This window comes from Lissotriton helveticus, chromosome 12 (genome assembly GCF_964261635.1).
Source record: "Lissotriton helveticus chromosome 12, aLisHel1.1, whole genome shotgun sequence".
Classification (NCBI taxonomy): Eukaryota; Metazoa; Chordata; class Amphibia; order Caudata; family Salamandridae; genus Lissotriton; species Lissotriton helveticus.
The window spans coordinates 337,664,345-337,685,483 of record NC_136073.1 but is presented as its reverse complement, the minus strand read 5'-3'; the positions used below and the strand labels follow the sequence as shown (position 1 = coordinate 337,685,483).

General features: G+C 42.9%; 1 protein-coding gene across 2 annotated transcripts in view; it reads left to right on the top strand.

The window, feature by feature from the left end:
- Positions 1-21,139, top strand: part of VSTM2B (V-set and transmembrane domain containing 2B) — a 182,625-nt gene that overhangs the window by 28,237 nt on the left and 133,249 nt on the right. For both annotated transcript variants that reach the window (XM_078668548.1, XM_078668547.1), the window contains exon 4: positions 460-832. In XM_078668548.1, the coding sequence (XP_078524674.1) occupies positions 460-832 (373 nt within the window). The remainder of the gene's footprint in view (positions 1-459; positions 833-21,139) is intronic.

The following is a 21,139-nucleotide window of genomic DNA, read 5'->3' as shown; positions in this document are numbered from 1 at the left end:
CCTGCTGCACAATCCGCAGATTTAAAAAATGCTTTTTGCTCAAACCGCTCAAAAGTTACTAAAAATGCAGCAATGCGTTTTGCAGCGCAGTTGAACACGTTTGCAAAGGTTGACTGGTCACCTTTCTGTAGCTTATGGCTATATGTGAATATTCACCTGCTATTAATGAGTTGCAACCCATGTCAATAAAGTGTTAACGTACAAACATAAGAAAGTAAAGAGGTAATACAATCACAAAATGTTCCGCCTTACGCCGCATAATTTACTCAACCCTGCCGCATATTCTGGGCCTCACCTGCCGCATAATTCCAGTGGCCCTAAATTTAGCCGTGAGTGTGACTGAAACAAGTGGTTAAAAGTAAACAGTGTGCAAGGCCTATGGCATGAAGGTGTGTGATAAGTGTAGCGCTTGGCTGTAACCACATGAACGAAGAAATAACACAGCCCTTGTCTCCGCAGACGGTGCGCGTCCAGGGCAATGACATCTCCCACCGGCTGCGGCTCTCGGGGGTGCGGCGGCAGGATGAGGGGGTGTACGAGTGCCGGGTGGCGGACTACAGCGACGACGAGACGCAGGAGCACAAGGCGCAGGCCATGCTGCGGGTGCTCGGCCGCTTCTCCCCGCCGGACATGCAGGCCGCCGAGGCCGTCTCGCACATCCAGAGCAGCGGGCCACGCCGAGCCAGCGGAGGCGCTAGAGCCACGCCGGAGCCTGCGAGGGACGGGAAGCGACCCGCTCCTCCGAGAGACGCCTCTGGCACGGTGGCCGCCGCCTCCTCCGCTTCCCCTGCACCAGGAAAGTCAGCCATCCTGCGGCATCAGCAAGGATCAGGTGAGTTCAGAACGCGGTGTTGCATCGCCATCTGCTGGGGATATTTGGGTAATGCAGAGGTAGCAACAGATTCTGGGAGCGCCAATGTGTCGTTTTTTCCGCACAGCATCTTTGCCTCGCCTATTTCACAAATGTATCTCCTCTCCTCTAATCAAGGCTTAGTGAAAAGACCTAATATTTGAGTCCGCGAACATCGACATTTGCATCAAATTGACAAGCACTCGTCTTAGTTCAACACTGTGTTGTTTCTTTATTTCGTAACATGTAGCCAATTTCTAAACGTTGCAATTTGAACTTGAAAAGTGCACCCTAAAATGTTATGGTAATGCTGGTGCTACTGGAATAGAAGCTTTTAAGTACCCTTTTTTCTACTGATTAATTGACGCCTTACTTCCATTGGGTGCTGTCGCTGTAAGTTATGACGTATGCTCCTAGTTTAGTGCTTGAACTACAGACAGCATTGGTCGGAAACGCTCAGAACGAGCTGTACCAGTGTCTAATTTGTAAAAAAATAAAGTGCAAGGGCCATTTTTGGAAGATCATTGCAGAATGCACCACCCCATACCCTGCCAGCGCTGCCAATGACTGTATCATCAAAGCACCTAACCATCACACTCCCACAAGTGTGACAATTCAGACTATTTCAGGCCACACCTAGCTATAGTAATGTCATGAGAGGCTAGTATTATTCATGTCCAATGTGATGAGTTACTAAACAGGGTTGTTGTACTCATCTCAAAATTTTAAAAAGACAGTGCCACCATGTGTTGGACTGCCACTAGAGCCAGTGTTGACAATTAGGTGCTGGTGCTGAGCACCAGAAACCCCAGCACAAATTAAGCACCGAGCTGTACACAGTCCTGTGGATTAAAAACAGGCGCCCAGCTTTGTTTCTACACTTCACATCATGACACGGCCCATTGTTGCTTCGTGTGGAAGACAATTTTTTACTCCTTTCAATCAAATGTGTGGAAGATACGATTCCAGATCTTGGTCAGGTACCTGCGTGGAAGCGATTCTTCTCGATTTGGACATTAATGCACTTTTGGATGCAGTGCTAAATTTTGCGCATCACAAAAAGTACACACTGAGTGGAACATGGATGTCAGAGCCATAGGTGTCCACGTCTCTGGTGAACCAGAGCCACGTGAGATCTCCAGCTTCGCCCAGCGGTGTCATATTTAGAGAAAGGCTTCAACATGCCTCAATAGAGCCATCAATAGGGCATTCAAGGAGACACCATGCTCAGTTGCAGAGAGGTGTCCTTGCACCCGCACTGCATATGGTGGTTGAGGTCTTGTCGGTCCCTTGAATCCAGCTCTGCCACCAGCGTACGAGAGCACAGAAAATATAAATAACATTGATTGGACACAAATCCCTTGTTCTGTTTCATAGGTGTATGGCAGGGAATTTCCAGCCCTGTATTATTATACAAACTGTGTACCCTTGAACCTGAAACCTGTAGTTATCCACTTTTTATCTGTAGACACACTGAAGACCTTGGGAGAAACCATATTTAAAAGTTCCTCTGTGTCCCTCTTTCGAGGCATGCTGCAAATTTGGCAATGCTTGTAAGAGGTCTAAGTAACCCGGAAGCAGACGGTATTCTGCTGGAAGTTAACAGGATGCTCGAGTCCTTCTTCCAAAAGGCAGCAACCAATTCAAGTGTTCCAATATGGCATGCATGTTAAAGGTAAAGGTGTGCTGCATGTTAAAGGTAAAGGTGTGCTCGTGGGGTCGCTTACAACGTGCCCTAATTTAACAGCATTGAAGAGCCTTATGTAGTTTATATTTTTTTTTAAACCGAAGTAAAGACAAGAAAGTGTAACTTCAGACATGAACCCTACCCCATTAGCACGTCATGCTAGTTTAATTTTAGGAACCACTGTGCAGTGCTTGGCCGCCAGAACAAGCCTCAGACAATGTTTGTAGTGCCACCCACCCGTGAAGAATCTGCCCCTTGAACCTGAAAATCTTTTTCTAAAGTGTGAGAGAGGGAGAAATTGTGTAATGTCGGTCTGCAAATATATTATGTGACATCTAATCTCCCTTTGAACTAGCATTTGGAAAAATGTGTGTTCCAAACTTTATAAGTTTTACCACGAACCGGAAAATATACCTTTAGAAAATATGAAAATATTATTTGATCGTAGTGCCATCATTGTGTTTCGGAAAAGAAGAAAAATTAATTGAGCCGGTGCACCATACGGTCACATCCGGAGCGGAAACGCCGAACAAATTAAATATTTGAAACATATACGTGGAGAGTTATTTATTCATAATATCTCATCTTTCCAATCGTCAACGGGGTTTGGGTCGAAAAACCACGCAAAAAGGAAATCAAATTAGTTGTCTATGTTAGTTAGGGAGTAGGGTGAAAAGTGATGAAACATGCAACAGAACGTTCACTCCCCAGAACGAATCCCTTATAGGTATTAATGATTACAACAGCGTTATGAAGTACTGGGGGCACACTCACAGACAAAGGTAGTCCAGGGGTGGAGGAGCATCGCCCCACTGCTTTCTCGCAGTGTGAGAAGCAGAAATATAAAATGGTAATAACTTCCCGTTATTACCATTTTATGTTTATTTGCGGGTGGGCGGAGTTGTTCTGTGAGCAAGGGAGGAGTGGTGTGCCCACTCCTCAGGGCGCAATGACTGTTTGGTCGGCCCTCTGGGGCCGCCCAAACCAGACATGCGCACTCTGCCCCATCTGCCTCCCCGTAAGCCCCTGGCTGGGTGTCGCAACCAATCATCACGCTGCCTTTGCAGCGTTGTGATTGGCTTAGGGGAGGTGAGGGAGGCTGCCTGTTTCCTCTTCCTGCAGGAGGCAGGAGAGCAAGAGCAGGTGCCAGAAAAACACGGGACCCGGCCGATGGACAGGTAAGTTTTTTATTTATTATTAAATTAAACCCTCACCCTGCGCCCCCTGCCCGCGAATAATGCCGGCCGCACCTGAAAGGTACTCACACTCCAAAGGACCACACTCTTCTTACATCCCTTCCAATGGCTCCTTCCCCCATGGGTTGATGATGAACACCAGACATATGTCATATAATTGGGTCAGACACGAGTGGTGCCATTACACAAACCCACATAGCAGGTCCCGAAGGTTCCAGAGAAAATTCCATACTGAGCCCAACAACTGGTGACTTGTGATCACTTCCGCTGTGTGTTGTCCGTGGCAGCAGGGTTCCACTCTTTCCTTGAGCCATGAGTAAGGGCTACTGCCCGTTCCTTTGCTCCCTCCACACTTTGTTCTTCCTGGGTTTCTCCTCTGATCTGCCATTTTCTTGATGTACTTTTGACTTCACTGGTTGTAAAAGGACCAACTAAAGCATTTTGAACAAAGCGGTAGGTTTACACAGTTTGCTGATCAGGTAACGAAGCCACGTTACTTCAAATTGTAGTTTTCAGAGCACCCATTCTTCTTTTTTTATTTCCACATCAAGTAAAGTGGGCTTGTGAATTTTAGCCTCTTCATAGCATTATCTACTGCTATTGAGTGATATCCCATTTATATTTCATATATTGCTATGAAGTGATATTTCGCATAATATATATGAACAAATTGCTACATAGACAGGCAGCTAGACCCTTCCTTCATACAATTCTTTCTTCATAGAACTTATCAGAACCATATAATTATGAAGCATGCAATAGAAACAAGGACCCTTCAGCTAAGTGGTGTGAACAACTGGCCTCTTTCTTTCGCAACAAAATACAGAAAATCCAGAATAGTTGAACTACAACTCAGACACTGGAAGTGGATGCTCCAACTCTGCAGTACGGAGACTGCCCTTTTGGATGTATCCCATTTTGGATGTTGCACATAAACGCAGGCAGAAAAGCTGTGCTGGTATTGTTGGACTTTTCAGCAGCATTTGGCACAGTCCTGAAGTGGCTGGAATCCTTCCTTGAAGACACGGTTCAAGACGTTTACCTACCTCCTTATTCTTCGGGCAGCAGAATTGTCTAAGAAGGGGTACCTCATGGCTCGTCCCTTAGCCTCACAAAGTTCAATATTTATATGACTCGCTTTGCTTACTTCGGTGAGTCTTTTCGGGCCAAGATAATCTTATACGCTGATGACACTCAGATTGTCAAATCCTTTGGGAAATGTGAGCCAATGAAGTTGGATGCTATCGAACCCTGAATATCTGCAGTCTGTCGTTGGATGAATCTGAAGCAATTTAAGCGCAATTCTGAAAAGACTGAGATTCGCCGGTTTGAACACAATTTTAACCTAATCATGGAAGTTTACTGACTGGAAAGGGTTTCCCCACCCAATATGCAAGCTTAAATAGTCAAAAAACTTGTGGCTCCAATTTGACAAACATATGTCTTCATAACCTACTCAATACAGTAATAGGCATGTGTTTTGGTATTCTGCATATGGCAAAGAAATGTTTGCACTTCCTCTAAGTTCCAGTTAGGATTACAGTGGTTCTATAATCCTCAGAGAAACCTGTGTTTCACAAATAACTACATGGGCACGGTTCTAAGGGTCCATCTCATTAAAGCCTGAGAGTGGTCCTTTATCCTACTGCGGCCGGTAGGCTGAAACAAACTCTCCTTGGAACTTCACCAAATGGAAGCAGAGAGATCTTTTAGGAAAAAACACTTAAACCTGGCTTTTTGCTTAATAGCCTACACTGCTTTCTCTTCTCTCCCTTACACACTGCAAAGTGCCAGGACATTCTTTTGTGTAGCCACATGCTCAACAAATTTCAATTCATCACCATCTATGATGTGCTCTAGTTGTATGAGATATAACGTCGGTGCCTTTAAGGGTGGATGGTTTCCAGACTTTTTGTATACATGTTGTCAAGAGAAGGTAGAGGCCATGCTGGGCCTGGGTTGCAAAACCCAGCATTCATTTGATTTCCTTCCAATAAGGAACAGCTCATGAGGGACTTTAATTTGTGTGTTAGACTAATAAATACTAAGAAGGTACATCAATGTAGTTAAAGTCTGTAATATTTGGGCTCAATCTAAAAGGTACGTTACAGCCCATCAGCAAGCAGGAGGCTCTTGTGGGAGAGATTAGCAGAGGACCGAATAAGTGTGTATTTTACACCATTAAAATTTGAGACTTTAATGAAAGAACCCTGGAACCCTAAAACCAAGAGGGTTGGGATGAAGCTGAGTATGTGAAGTTTAAATGATGGGCCTGTGAATGGTCAGTATCAGAATATTCTTGGATTCTCCTGAAACTGGAACAAGATATTCCCTGATAAATGTACAACTCCCCCGCTTGAAGTGAGACCTTAATTATCCACATTTTCAAGAAGTGAAAAAGGTAAGATCCAGCATACTCTAGGGTTATATCGCTGTTGGTTGCTAATTCCAAGTTACGTTCTAAGGTCATAGCCAGAATGGAGGAGGGGGTTGATGAGAGGGACAGCTCAACACACCGTTAAGCATATTTTAGAGAAGGTATTAGGATAATAGAGCATTATTTCATGTTGTACTTGCTTGCAAAAATGTAATCTTGAAAAAGTCTCACAATATTTGGCTTTTATGGCAGTCTGCCAGTCATTTGACTCAATTGATGATGGGTTGTTGTGGTACTGCTTGGTGCACAGATGGTTTGAGGTAGCAAGAACCGTATAATTGTATAGACTAGCAAAGATAATATTTGGTTTAAACGGTCAGGCAATGCTGGATGTCCAATTGCACAAGCGGCCCTAGCAAGGGGTCGTTTTCTCACTCTTGATATTCATCGTATGTTTGATTGATCTTTTAAGCATACGGCAAGTGTCTGCAAAGGACACTCGAAATATAGTGGTAGTGGCGGTCCCATGCTCCTTTTTGTGGGTGACAAAGTTTGCAAATTAAGGGGACCTACGGCCTTAAAGTAGCTTTCAGCCACTGCAAAGAGCTACTGCCCCGTGAAACATATTCAGATCAGTGTTACTAAGACAACAATGGCAGTCTGGGGAAAGGAAGATGTTTGGTGAAACATTTCTGGTGATGGCTCATCAGGAGTCTGTTGCTATTTATGGTTAAGAAATTGTCATGTTTGCAGAACCTGGGCATTTGTAAAGGGTGGCAGTAAATTACTACAAGAAATGGGTGGGTTCTTCTTTGGAAGCAGCACATTTGTAGGGGTGGTTGTAAAAGGGGCATGGGAAGTTGATCCACCCTTGTTTGTTGCTACCTGTAAATAGGCAGTGGAGCTGTTGGGCTACAGGAATCCCATCTCTCCACAGAGAATACGTTTTTAGACAGACACATAGGATTATCTACAGACACTTTACTGGCTGCTTAGAGTGCCAAGCTCGGGATCACTCCTCTGATGGGCCATGCAGCCATTACCCCCTCATAGGTCCTCCTCATACCAGTCATTACAATTAAAGGTGGGCCCCCCTTCCAACATGCACTCTAAGATGCTAGCAATTAAAAAAAATCATATAATAAAGGCCCCTCTCACCGCCTCCATCCCTGCCAGTAACAAGACCAGACACAACAAAAGAGGGGAGGAAAGAGGAGACATGACTGGGACAAGGAGGACCTTAATCCGGGTAATGAAGATTACCAGTAAGTAAGGGGACATTAAACAGCTCCTTTTAAAATAATGTTGAGGGCTAAGTTTGAGCACTCCTCATTCTGAAAGCAGTGAGTGAGGTAAGTCACATGGAAAATTGTGCCAGGTTGCTCTTGCTGAGGTACCTTCGGGAGCCACTCTCAGTACATGTTGAAAGGTCACGCCCTTTGTAAATTATTGATGTAAGAACGATGTCTGATGATACAAGGGTGAAAGAAGCCTATAAAGAATAGAAATGTGAAAGATTGACACAGCTGGATTGAGTAAATAAGCAGTTGACTGACGGAAATAAACACTTAGGAGGTAAGAATTCCTTTGTCTGAAATCTACAGTCTCTCGGTGAGATTGTAACTTACTTAATATTCCCTGAGGTCTATAGTGGGATCTTAGAAGGTGAGTGTGTTCATCACATATCTCATAGATGCTTCTTCGATTGAACCAGTGAGGAGTCAGTCATGGGCATCAGCAGACATTTTTTCAGGAGGATGCATAATTAAAAACATTTCAAGATTGCACTGCTGGTATTATACCGGCAGCACATTCTGGAATTCTTTTTAATGGGCAAGTGAAAAACCCGGGGGCGTGGGGGCAAGAACCCCCCCCTGTTTTCCCCCCACATACGCCCATGGTGACAGTGACACATTTTATTCTATTTTGACCTTTGAGAGCTTACAACAGGCTTGACTCTACCTATCTTGATGGGCAGAGGGTGTCCAGGGTGCCAGTTATAGTGCTGATATTGTGGCCATAAGGTTCCCTGCTGTAGTTTTTGCTTTACCACACTTCTTTACCAGGGCATGGAAACAATGGGCATATAGTGTCAAAGAAGCCTGGAAGGGCAAGCACTGATCTATTTCAGTTTAAAAAAAAATATTTTAAACTTGTTTATTTTTAACAAACTGTGTTTATCGAGCATTGGATGTTTTTGTTTTTCTGATTTGTTTTTAAACTGTTTAAATATTATATAAATTTATGCAATAATAGACATTATGATGATGTCATACACACAGATGGAGAGATTATAGGACATGGACTCAGTACCACAAGGAAACCCAACCTCTCTTTATACACGTATAAGGGGGAACATGATGTAAAAACAATCTAAACGATTGACATAAACAAATACAACACACCAGTAAACCAAGCCACCAAAGAGAAGGGAGCATAGAAAAACGTTTACTAAATCACGCAGCCTCCACTCTGTTGCAGGCACGTCTGTTTGTTTCTCTGGGTAAGGACCCCCACAGCACCCCTGACCTTTGTGTGTGTCACCTCTGGAGTTCAGATTCAGTCATTGGTGCATTTGTGACAATGGTGCTGGATTTGTTTATATTTGTGAGATTTGCCTGGTCTTTGGCACTTGGTGAGTTAAGTGATAAGGGCTGGACATGTCCTCATAGCCTCGAAAGATAATGCTTTGAAAGCCTGAGTGGTGCACAGTGCTATTCATTCAATCATCACCTAACATAAAGTATAGGGCGTGTTTCAGCTGTCTATACAGGTCTACATTAACATTCATTGCAGGGCATTGACTTTGGTTATTTTAAATTAGTAGGTAGTAGTTAGAGTTACCTGTAAAAAAGATTATGACAATGCATGGCGTGGAATTACATGCAAAGAAACAGGAAGGACGTGAAAGCAAACTAAGATGGTGGGGTGAGAAATGGTACAAAAAGGATATTTATTTGTCGTAAAGTATAAGAGCCAGCTTTGGCTACAAGTCTTGCGTGGAGGTCTGGTGGCATCCAGATCCCTGTTCACCCATCGTTCACGTGTGTGGTTCGATACCGCTGTTGGGTTGCGTCTCCCAGCCTCCGAATTGTTCACAATGTTACTAATAAAACATAAGGAGTCTGATAGTTATTAAATCCATCTGTTATTTTTGAAGGACAACATTTCTGCTCCATGGCAACTGGAAAATGACACAGGGGACCAACTGCAAAAGTATTTCTGTCAAGTTCAGGGGTTGTTGCTCTGCAGGGAAATCAAAGATTTGGGCTCTTTTGCCTGGTGTAGGTGGGAGGATGGCGAGGAGTAAGTGAAGTGAAATGTAAAGCAGGTAGTGGATGGGTGGGAGGGCCTTGAATAAGAGTGCTGCATACAAAGCAGGATTCTTGGAGGAAGAGAGAGGGGAGAAGAAGATAATTTTACCTTAGCTCACATAAAGATTACATCCCTCCCAACCTCCTCAAAAAAGCAAAACCGCGCTGCGGAATATATATATATATATTATGTGATGTCATTCTATGTTATGTTATGTTGTGTTACGTTATGTAATGTTGTATTATTAGGGTTTTTTAAAGTGCATTCAGAACAAATAATTGGTCCGAAGAGACTTCAATGCAATGCATACTTCAGGTTGACAGTAAAAGCTAGGATAAAGCAGGGATTGGGAATATAGGAATTTTGAGTAATCTGGATTTTTAATACGCCTCTGATCTCCAGAGATCAAATGAAAGGGAACATTGTCAATACATCATCAGCCCACCATTGCGTATTCATATGTACCATGATGTTTAACTTTTATAGGCATGTGTGGAACACAGGGCGCTGGAAGGTACACTTGAAATGTTTGTTTAAAGGGACAGCGGAACCTTTACATTAATTGTCCAGGGAACTCGGTGAAGGTTTTTTTATCAACTTTTCCTTGAATGTGTAGCAGGGCGAGTGTGACTTGGCAAAGACAAGAGAGTCTATCGCTTGTGCCACTTCAGCAACCATGCAAAGGCATTTTACAAATGCTGCAGTTGTAAAGGATGGCATTTCTACAAGCCTCATTAGGTGAAAAAATTTAGCCTTCTTAGAATAAAAGGTGAATTGGTCTGTGCTCAATGCAGACAGTTCAAGAGGTGAAGTTCTTTCTCCATTGTTATCAAGTAGGAGAATATGGAAACAGATGTACACAGCATTTTTAGGTCTAGCCTAGGTAGCGCATGCACTGTACTGCAAGGCATGCTGTATCCAGAATATGTGCTTCAACCACCTCCCATCTTTTCTATTGGCTCCTGTTAGTGCCCTTCCTAAACGGCTTGTTTGATTTGGTGGATATGCTTAATTAGTCTCGTTTTTTGGTGTTTCGGAACCTTCCCTTTTGGTGTTTCGGGCTGTCCCTGATATGTGTGGTCTTAATCTTTTTTCATGTATGCTCCTTCCTGCACACTCTTTTATTTTTTGCTTCCCTCAGCTCGTGTATCAGCATGGCACCCATTTTACGATTGCCGCCCTTTAAGTTTTGGACAAACAAGAATGTTTCATTTATTTGTATATGCTTGGTCACAATGCACATCTTTGGTCCACTCACCATAAATCCAACCAGTCGCATGGATTTATCTGCCTCACCACTGTGTAGGGCCCCATTCTAAATATGATGAACCCCGCCTCGCTCCCCTTCACCACATTCATCTCACACCACCCACCTCCCTACAGTGTTAACTTCTCCTGCTCTACCACTGGAAGCGGCCCCTCTCTCTTTCTTCCTCTTATTCCCTCTCTTTCTGTGTCTGTCTTGCTCCTTCACACTTGCTGAAAACCGTGACTTTAAGAAACGGCTTTTCCTCTCTCTTTCCTCTCCTTTCCTTTATTTGTTCCCCTGTGAAATGGATCCAAAAAAAGAAAGAAACACTTTAGCTGCAAATGTCGTCTTTAAAAAAAAAAAATTCTGACAGTTTTCTATTCCAAAGTGCAGCTTTGAGACAGAGAGAGAAAAAAGGTTCAAAATACGAAAAATGAATAAAAATATAAATAAAGCACGACAGGGTAGTCGCTAAGTGGTCAGATTGGTTTTATTCACACCCAAACACATTAGCACCACTTTACAGAATTTGCCAATGAAGCGCTACTTTCATTTTCTCATCTTTCTTTGACCAACATTGTTTTCCCTGGGTGAGGAAGTGCACCATTCCTGGAGGTACTGTAATACCTGGTTGATATATAGAGTGGAAAATGTTTAATGTGGTCCTTATCAGCTGTTTTCCTTATTTAATTTATAAAATGTGTACTGCCGCTGTGTGTTCAGGGATGTTGTCTTTTTAAACCATACTGCTTATGTTTTGTAAGGATAAAAGCAATGGACATTGAAACAGGTCCCTTCTGGGCCCTGCAGTCATGTCCTTAACCTTTCGAGCAAAAACAATCATTGATTTCTGAATAATAAGAAAATAAGCGTTATGGTTCCTGCTTTAATTTCAGATGCTTTACTTAATCTTGCATTCGCTATGAGTGTTTGCTTTTTCCAGGATGTTGTTTTTTTTTTTTTTTTAAAGCAGCATTATACTCTTGTCTCCCTTGCTTCATAACCTATTTCCCATTCTCCCGTTCTCCAGTGCCACAAGGTCATACGAATGGCAATAGCACTATGTAAATGTGATCACACCACCACAAATGAAAAAACACAAAAGTAAACAACATTGTGATTTTCCACCAAGAACTCTAACTTTCACAAATGCGAGACCAATTGCATTGCAAATGCTTGTTAAGGTAGCAAACTGCCCGATTCAAACCATTTGCGACCGTAAAAATGCTTTTTCAAGTGTACAAAATGCAATTCAGTAATTTATATTTATGATTTGGAATTAGGGAAAGGGGCGTGTTTTCTGCGTCCCTTCCAGATACCGAATTGGTTGATATGTATTACAATTTTGTGGCTGAATTCCGGTTGCAAAACAGCAAGTTTAAAAGTGGTGGTAAACCATTCACAAAGGAAAAGGGGTCCCCTGTGGACCCCTTTTGTTTGAGAATGTTAGTAAAATGTTTTTTAAGAGCAAGCAGTGGTCCTACTTCAAAGTTTCACTTTTTTCTTTTTAAACTCATCCTATTTTTCGTTAAGTAAAGCGGGTTGCTTAAAAAAAAATAAAAAGATTGGTTTATTAAAAAGCATGGTGGTCTGCAGACCGAAGTAGGCCACCATCCCTTTATAGCTGCGATTCCTAATGGGTCTCAAATTGCAAACAACCTCATTAATATTCATGAGGTATGTAGATTTGCGACCTTCTGGAGTTTGCTATTTGGAAATAAAAGCACTTCATACAGTAAAAATATAAATTTCATAATTGCGATTCAGAGATAATCGGCATTCCTAATGATTGTACATCTGGCCCACATAGCTCTTACCACACTGGCGATGTGTGACTCCAGTGACAGCTCACCAGCAGTTTTCACTCTTATGTTCCTAACTATAAAATTGATATAGGACAGACACCCTCAGTTCCAGAAAACTATTCACTTTGGCATAGTCAAGGCACCTATGTTATGTTATGTTAGTTATGTTATGTTATGTTATGTTATGTTATGTTATATTATGCAGATTTGTATAGCACAGCTTATCCCCCTGAGGGTATTCAGGTGCCTGTGATTTGGGTTTTAGTTGGAGACATCTTTAGAGGGTTCTTACACTTTCATTGATCAATGGCTGATAGGCATGCTGTAAATTGCAGCTCTCTACTGCGTTAGAGTTCAATCTAAAAAATACTGAGTGATATCCCAGTAAAAATGTATTTAGTAGTGTCACCACATAAATGCTGACAGAGATTCCCTCTTGTGTGGGAATTTCCACATCCTTCTCTGCTCTTGTGATTTAAATGAGGGCAGTGCTACTGTCCTAGTTCTCTCCAACAGAAAGGAGCAAATCGAGACCAGTGCCGGCTCACAGATCACAGCCAGGTGAAGTCATGTAAGGAGTGCTGCACAGCAAACGGCGTCACAAGCAGCCAAAACAACTATTACAATATGCTCCACCAACATCACAATCAATCCTCTAATGTAATCTTCCCTATGGTTGCGGCCAGAGGCACTGTATTTTTGAGCTGTTTCAACTCGGCATGGACAGGACCCATGATATCAATTCCTTTGATGCATGGTTGGAGTTGAGTGATTGCACCCCTTTCCACCAACTTGTTGGCGAAGGGCCGATGGTAAATCAGGTGCTAGATCTCCAGAGTCTGTGGATAGTTTTTTAAAGAGCGGCTAACACTTGAGATCTGTAGTTCACTGGCAACCACTCCAACTGCAAGGAGAGATATATATACCATTCTTGAGTTTCATAGTTAGTGCTTGGATCTTAAAAATACAAGTCAGATATCCTGTGATGAGCTGGAATATTGAATATGAACTCATTACATTGTTCAAGCAAGACAGGGTCAAGACAAACAAATATGGCTTCTTCCCTAGGATAGACAGCTTAGGCACTGTGTGTAAAAGACCATATTTCAAGATAAGGACTTTAATTTTTAAGGTTCATTGCACTAGGAATAGGCTCAATTTTGTTTGTGAAAAGAGGACACGATTCGATAAGCCTTGTTGATAATTGATACCCTAGTGCGGAAGCCTGCTTGAAAATGGCTAAGTAGAACACGATTCAGTTTCAGTGCTTACTGGGTGAAGCATCAAAAATGTCACTATACCTTAGGTAACATGGTGAAATGACGTTTTGATAGAAATTAGGAGAAGTATTCACTAACCTTTCAAAATGTAAAATTCAACTCAGAAATATGCAGCTGGACCGGGGTAAAAACCAAAGCTGACTGGCAAGTGCACCTGGCTGCCTAGATGATTGGTCTTGACTCAGTCAACATTGTGGCCTTTAGACTCTGCAGGGTTGGCTAATCTTTGCGCAGAGGCTGACTCCATTCCACCTTGGATTTCACAGGTGTGTATGTCAGCTGGTAAAATCCGTTTTCAAGTAGTTTTTCATTCTGTCTGTGTTTTGGAATTGGATCCAGACCATCCCACTTCAGGATAGCTGTAAGAGGTACCTCCCAACTAGGCAGCAGGTCTGCTACATTATTCCAGTACTCCACCAGCTAACTGTGATTTCTCCATTATGTATCATACTTCCTTTGGTCCAGGATTCCTAGATTCCTTAGTTTAAGGCAAGTTTAGGCTCAAGAATGACGGTCCGCAAAAGGCTGAAGGTATGTCCAAGGTATACCATCTCCAATTGTCTCCTACAGTCCTGTACAAGTCTGAGATGTTTCACTTCAGTTAGGAGAACTCTCCGTAGGAAATGCATGGATTCTCATTTTTTCAGTACAGCAGGACATTCATCTGTTGTTATCTCTCATTTCTAGGCTTGAACTGAGGAGGGGTGGGTCCAGCCTGGGTTTACTAAAGTAGACAGGCTTGGATGTCAGTGTCTGTTACGCCTAACTCAACCACTAGGTGTCCCACATGTCTACTATTTGCCTTAATAGGCAGTGTGGTGTAATTTTAGATCTATGAGACTTACATATGGCTGAGATAATCGTACGGTGGATCAAAGCTCTGATTAAACAGTGGGCCCAGTTTGGGGTATTTCTCCATCAACATCCTCTTCAAATACATACCTTACACCGTTGAAATAACAAGAAGTAGGAGCCTCCCACATAGTGTGGAAATATATTGACCAGTTTCACATTCAGTCTCTCTTTATATCATTATCAGGTTTTTCAACATAGCACAATAGTATGATTACGCAATCTTGACCAGCTAAGGTTTAACATGGTTAACTTGTAGCAATGTTTGAAGCAACTTGGATAATTCTAACTAAGATAATTAAAATCAAATTTCAAATTTGGATGTTAACACACAAATTGCACAACCCTCTCACATTGCATCTATTTATATACCATGAGTGTAGAGAACTACATTTATTGGTTGATATTAGGAGATGTTTCAGCTGGAGATAGAGCCTGCCTGCTGCATGCATGGCACACTGGCCAAACACATACATATGTTTGTACTTATAGATGGCCCTGATGAAGGGAACATTTTCCCGAAATGCATTGGGTCGTTGAAAATAAAACATGGCATGTGGAACCCATTGTTCACTCCTGCTTTGAATGTTGTAGTAAAATACAAAAGTACATACATATACTTGATGTTTTTGATTCAAATGATGTTTGGCTGTGCAGCTTGATGGGATCAAGGTGGGTTCCTTTTGTGGACTTGTAACACTGGCCATGTAGGACAGTGCATGATTTGTGGGACAATGTCCTTCTCCAGGACCCATTACCCAAGTACATAAGTGCCCACAGTGGTGCCTGAAGGATTAATACCCTTACACAAAGTCTATTTTTATAATTTTTATAATTTTTATAATTTTTCTTCTGCCCTAGATTTAAACTATTTCTAAAAAAAAGCTTTGAGAAAGTGTACAAATGAATTGAGAAACGTAAGCCCCCACAAGGACAATGGCACTAAAGGACTGGGGCAGGGGTCTGAGGTGAAATTGTTTTATGATTTTATTTTTATTTTAATAGATTTTTTTTTACTGTAATGATATTACCTAATTGAACAGTTAATACATAAATCAAATTGAATTCAATTCACTGGTGCCCGAATACAATACAGATTACACAAAGAGACCGCAAAACTTACCTTGCCACGCCACGCTGACACGCCGACACCGACAGGGGCAGCCAGGAGACCAAGCCGCCACCGCCGAGAGTCATCTTGCCTCTAAGCTTCGCGCCGCCGCTCCGGGAACCACAACACCCGGCAGGCCTCGCGGCGGCGCGTAATTGACGCGGTGAGAGAGCACCGCCGGCCCCATAAAGCACCTGACATTCCAGCAGAGCGGGGGAGACCGCAAAACTTACCTTGCCACGCCACGCTGACACGCCGACACCGACAGGGGTAGCCAGGAGACCAAGCCGCCACCGCCGAGAGTCATCTTGCCTCTAAGCTTCGCGCCGCCGCTCCGGGAACCACAACACCCGGCAGGCCTCGCGGCGGCGCGTAATTGACGCGGTGAGAGAGCGCCGCCGGCCCCATAAAGCACCTGACATTCCGGCAGAGTGGGGGAGACCGCAAAACTTACCTTGCCACGCCACGCTGACACGCCGACACCGACAGGGGCAGCCAGGAGACCAGGCCGCCACCGCCGAGAGTCATCTTGCCTCTAAGCTTCGCGCCGCCGCTCCGGGAACCCAACACCCGGCAGGCCTCGCGGCGGCGCGTAATTGACGCGGTGAGAGAGCGCCGCCGGCCCCATAAAGCACCTGACATCCCCGCGTCGCGGGATGCGAGCGGGACGCCCGGGGCTAAGCCCGGGCAAAGGGCGGGCCCTCTACGGCCCTCATCGGCAGGAGGCGACAGGGACAGGGCCAGAAACTCTGTTGGACGCCCGTGGTACATACCACTGTTCAAGTAAGATACTGTTGAACTCATTTTGTAATCTACCATTGATTGTGGACAAAGTTCTTTGTTTTTAGTGGTAGGATGCCGAAAAAAGGTGCTGTTTCAACTGCAAATACGATGGAAAACTATATGGTCCAAACTGTGAAAAAGATAAATATACAGAGGAGAGAATCCTTGGGGTTGAGTCAATCACCAGACTTAAGACTTTTGAGCTCTACCATACCTCCCCCCATTGATGATATTACATCCATTGAAACTGATCCTGAAGCTCATTCTATCTCTCCAGCTGTTCAGCATAATGGCAACTTTACTGAAAATACTGTGCCAAGCCCTGAGTTATTTATCGTGGACCCTGTAAACCATGTAGACAGTGACCTTGAAAGAGAGACACAGGCTTGTCTTTCAGATGATGACCAGTCGATATCTGATCAGGCCTCCCGGTCTGAACACTCCAGGGCAAAAACCCAGCCAAAACGGGGAGGATTAAGATCGGGGGCAAGGAAAAAGAGGACAAATACCCCAAAGGTCAACTTAAAGGATCATGGAGAGGGAAGGGCAACGTTTAATGTTGATGATGATTTGTTCCTCAAAATTGCTGAATTAATTGAAAATAAAATTAAAGCCATCGTTAAACTTCTAATCGCTAAAATAGACAAATTACAAACTGAGGTTAAAAAGCTAGGTGGCCAGCAGAACAAGCTAGTGGAGGGTGTTGAAAATTTTACCACTCTGGTCTTTAACATGGGCAATAATCATGGAGAGCACGCTGTTTCCGAGGATGATGCTATAGATGAATTATCCTCTAATAAACCCCCAACTCAGTTACTGGTTTTAAAAGCTAATGAAACAGTTGGTAAAGGGGATGCTCCCCTAACAGTTGAAATTCCCCCAGTACAGCCTCAGTTAACGGACCCTTCACAATTTAATAGTGGAAGCTTCACCTGTTGTCTTAGTACTAGCTAATGTTCCCCCTCTAGAAGTTGGCATAGTAGAAACACCCACCGCTTTATCTAATAAGGCTTTGCAATGGCTCACAAATAACACGAGGCTAGCCCCAGGGGGGGCTCAGCAACCGGCTCAGGAGATTAAGAATGCAAAAAGGGTTTCCTGGTTAGGAAACCGCCCCAAAAAATTTAAAGGGGATTGTGTGGCAGTAAGTTTTTCACATATAGGCGTGTTGCCAAACATCCTCGCTAACCTACTCCCGCCCCAATGCAGGCAGGGTACTGTTGTCCCTTTAACTTTAAAGTTTTTCTATGGAGAACAACAGAACGTCACCTACCCTAGGACTCCAGCTTTTGGGTGGGATAACAACTGGGATACAAACAATAGATGGGGTCGAGAACAACACCGAAATACATTGAACCATCCAGCTCTTCCCGTTTACCAAAATCCTTTTTTACAACCTCTGTTGTTGTCCAATCGATATGCACCTCTATTCTCTATGGATCAAAATGATTGACTTTTGCCTGAACACATAAGTTGCGATGAGAACTATGCATCAGTATTTAGTATACTTACTTGGAACATTGCGGGAATTAAGGCCAAAGTAGGCAATGTGGCATGGTCAGATTTTATGGATAAGTTCGACATTATCGCATTGCAGGAAACATGGGACACAAACAATAGCTTTTCTTTAGATGGCTATAGCCATTTCTGTATACCTGCAGTGTCTAGCACTGCAGGAAGAGCCAAGGGAGGATTGTTAAGCCTCTATAAATTAAAGAAATGTGATTCGGGATCCGAGCAATGTTTAATTGTTGAACTTTCCTCAGTAGAATTCCCCAACATTTTATTTATACATTTTTATAATTCCAATGCATCTGACGGTACCCTATATAGTCTAGATAGATTGGATTTTTTCTTGTCAGTCTATAGTGAAAATGTTAATTCTTTTGAAATTGTGTTCTTGGGTGATTTTAATATACACCCGTGTTCACTAATGTGTGTTTGCGATGATGCAGAATCCCCCCCAAACTGTTTGCCTATTCATCTTGAACATAATAAACAGGGGGAATGCTTAGAGAACTTTTTAGCAAGATGGAACTTATACGAGTCTGGTTCCGGGGAGGGGGGGGTTAGGGCCCCTACATTTAAGGGAACTGACAATGGCTCTATTATTGATTACATATTTATTTCAGCATGCTTTTTAGCTAAGGTTTTAATGTATAAAACTGTGGTATCCGTTTTCAGCGATCATAATCCTGTCTCCTTGGATCTATTGGCTTCAGATTTTATAGGGCGAATATATGGCCCTTGTAACTTTAAACATGTACTCAAGGCTAAAGACCAAGGACGCAGACTGAAATGGGATAGTATAATTCCGGAATCCTTCGTACAAGAGGTACTCTTTGAGGCTGAGGGTGAGGTTGGAGTGTGCCTATCTAGTGAATCTGAAGATAGGGAAGTGATATCTGCATTCGCTAGTATATGTAGTAAGAATAATTGTAGGCTATCTGTTGGCTCTAGACCTAAGAAAATGCCCATCAAAAGATGGTTTGATCATAGATGTTCAAAAGCACATTCTGCATTGTTAAATGCTTTAAAAGTTGTACCGAAAGATCGTGAACTTATCACCACTTGTAGAGCCCAGTATAAAAAGGCCATAGCAGACAGGAAAAAACAGATTAAAGATGAAGCCTGGACACAGCTCTCAGATCCAGTAATACTGAAAAACAGTGGAGAATTTTGGAAGATTGTCAATCAACCTCTATTTACAGGAGAGGAAAACTCGCCCCTTGAAACTAATATTCCTGATGAAGGTTGGATTAAACACTTTAGTGATATTTATTCTGATCATACCAGTGGAGATCTTGGGGCTCAGGTGGTTGACACTAATGCTACTATGAATCATTTGCACTTTGAAGTAACGGAAGTTTTACATGCCATTGATTGTACCCTGAAGAAAAAGGCGCCAGGACCCGATGGTGTTCCTGCAGACGCTTTTAAATGCTTTCCTAATTTTTGGTCAAGACTGCTTTGTAGGGTCTTTAATGTATTAAACCATGATAACATTCCCGAGTCATGGAAAACATCCATAATTATACCTGTGTTTAAAAAGGGAAACAGGCAAAACCCCGCATGTTATAGACCAATTTCATTGATTGATTCATCAGTTAAGATCTTAGGAAGAGTTATATTAGTAAAACTAAATGAGTGGGTCAATGAGAATGGCATTTTGACAAATGTGCAATATGGTTTTAGACCTAAAAGAAGTACGCAGGATCAATGCCTTAATCTCCACTTGTTGATTGAGAAATATACCAGGGCTAAGGAGGGGTCCATGTACCTCGGTTTCATGGACCTCTCCTCAGCCTTTGATCTGGTTAATAGATCAAAGCTTTGGTCAAAATTACTGGAAATGGGCCTGGATAGGTCAATAGTCAACTTATTGGCTGACCTGCACTCTGGCCTTACTGCAAAAATCAGAGTTTCCTCAAATGGAAGGTGTACTGACGTTTTCGCCTCTGAAAAAGGAGTTAGACAGGGGTGCATTTTGGCACCTCTGTTGTTCACATTATATGTGAACGCCTTGGAGCCCGCCCTTAGGGACGTGACCCTCGATATTCCGCGTGCAGGGGAACAGGGGATTCCTGTTCTCCTTTACGCGGATGACGCGGTTCTTCTTGCGCGTACCGGGGTGGGACTCCAACGCCTCCTGGATGCCTTTGAATCCTTCATGGGCTCACTTGATTTGAAAATAAACGCGAAAAAATCTCAAATTATGCTCATGGGCAGGGTAGCCAGAAAAAATTATCATAAAACTTTTCTTTGTGGACAAGAAAAACTTGCTCGTGTAACCTCCTTTCCCTATTTAGGGATTACCTTCGACGAGAAGGGCAACTGGGGACCCCACGTAAAGAATAGAGCAACCTCGTTAGCTAGAACATCTGCAGCCCTTCAGGGATTTTCTAAGAAACTTGGGGCGAGGCCAATCGCAGCCATATTGAAAATCTACAAAGCCAAATGTATTTCAGTGGCATCTTATGGTGGCTCAATATGGGGATATAGGGGACTGGATCCCTTACAGACGTTGGAAAATAATTTTTTCAGATCTGTCCTCGGTGTTCCACAGTCAACCCCGTCTTACACTGTTCATATGGAATTAGGGGAAGGCTACATCACAGGCCTGATAAAAACAACACCGTTAGTTGCTTGGCTGAGGTTGTGGCTTAACAAGGAAATCCCCTTAAACCATATTATTATGAGAGATTGTTTGTGTTTGGACAAAGTTAACAACATTAGGTGCTTGACATACATCAAGGAAAATTTCATAAGGCTGGGGAGGCCTGAGCTTTATTCTAAAATAGATTCTATAACATCTAAAGATATAGTGTCCACAAAATTTGCAATGAAAGAGCTCTTATCTTTGGAGAGGGAAGAACGGGAGTTGAAAAAACCCAGTGTCAGGGCTAGTTTAATATTGTCCATACCCAATGGCCCAGAGAATTATTTGAACACAGTGACCTATCCACACCACAGGTTTATTTTAACTCGTTTTCGTTTTAACTTGATACATTTTAATCTTGGTTTTTATCCCGTATGGAGTACCCCTGATAAGGCGTCACCATGTTCTTGTGACCATTTCTCCGAACAAAATACTATGCACTTTGTGATGTTTTGTAGTCATTACATTGATGCTA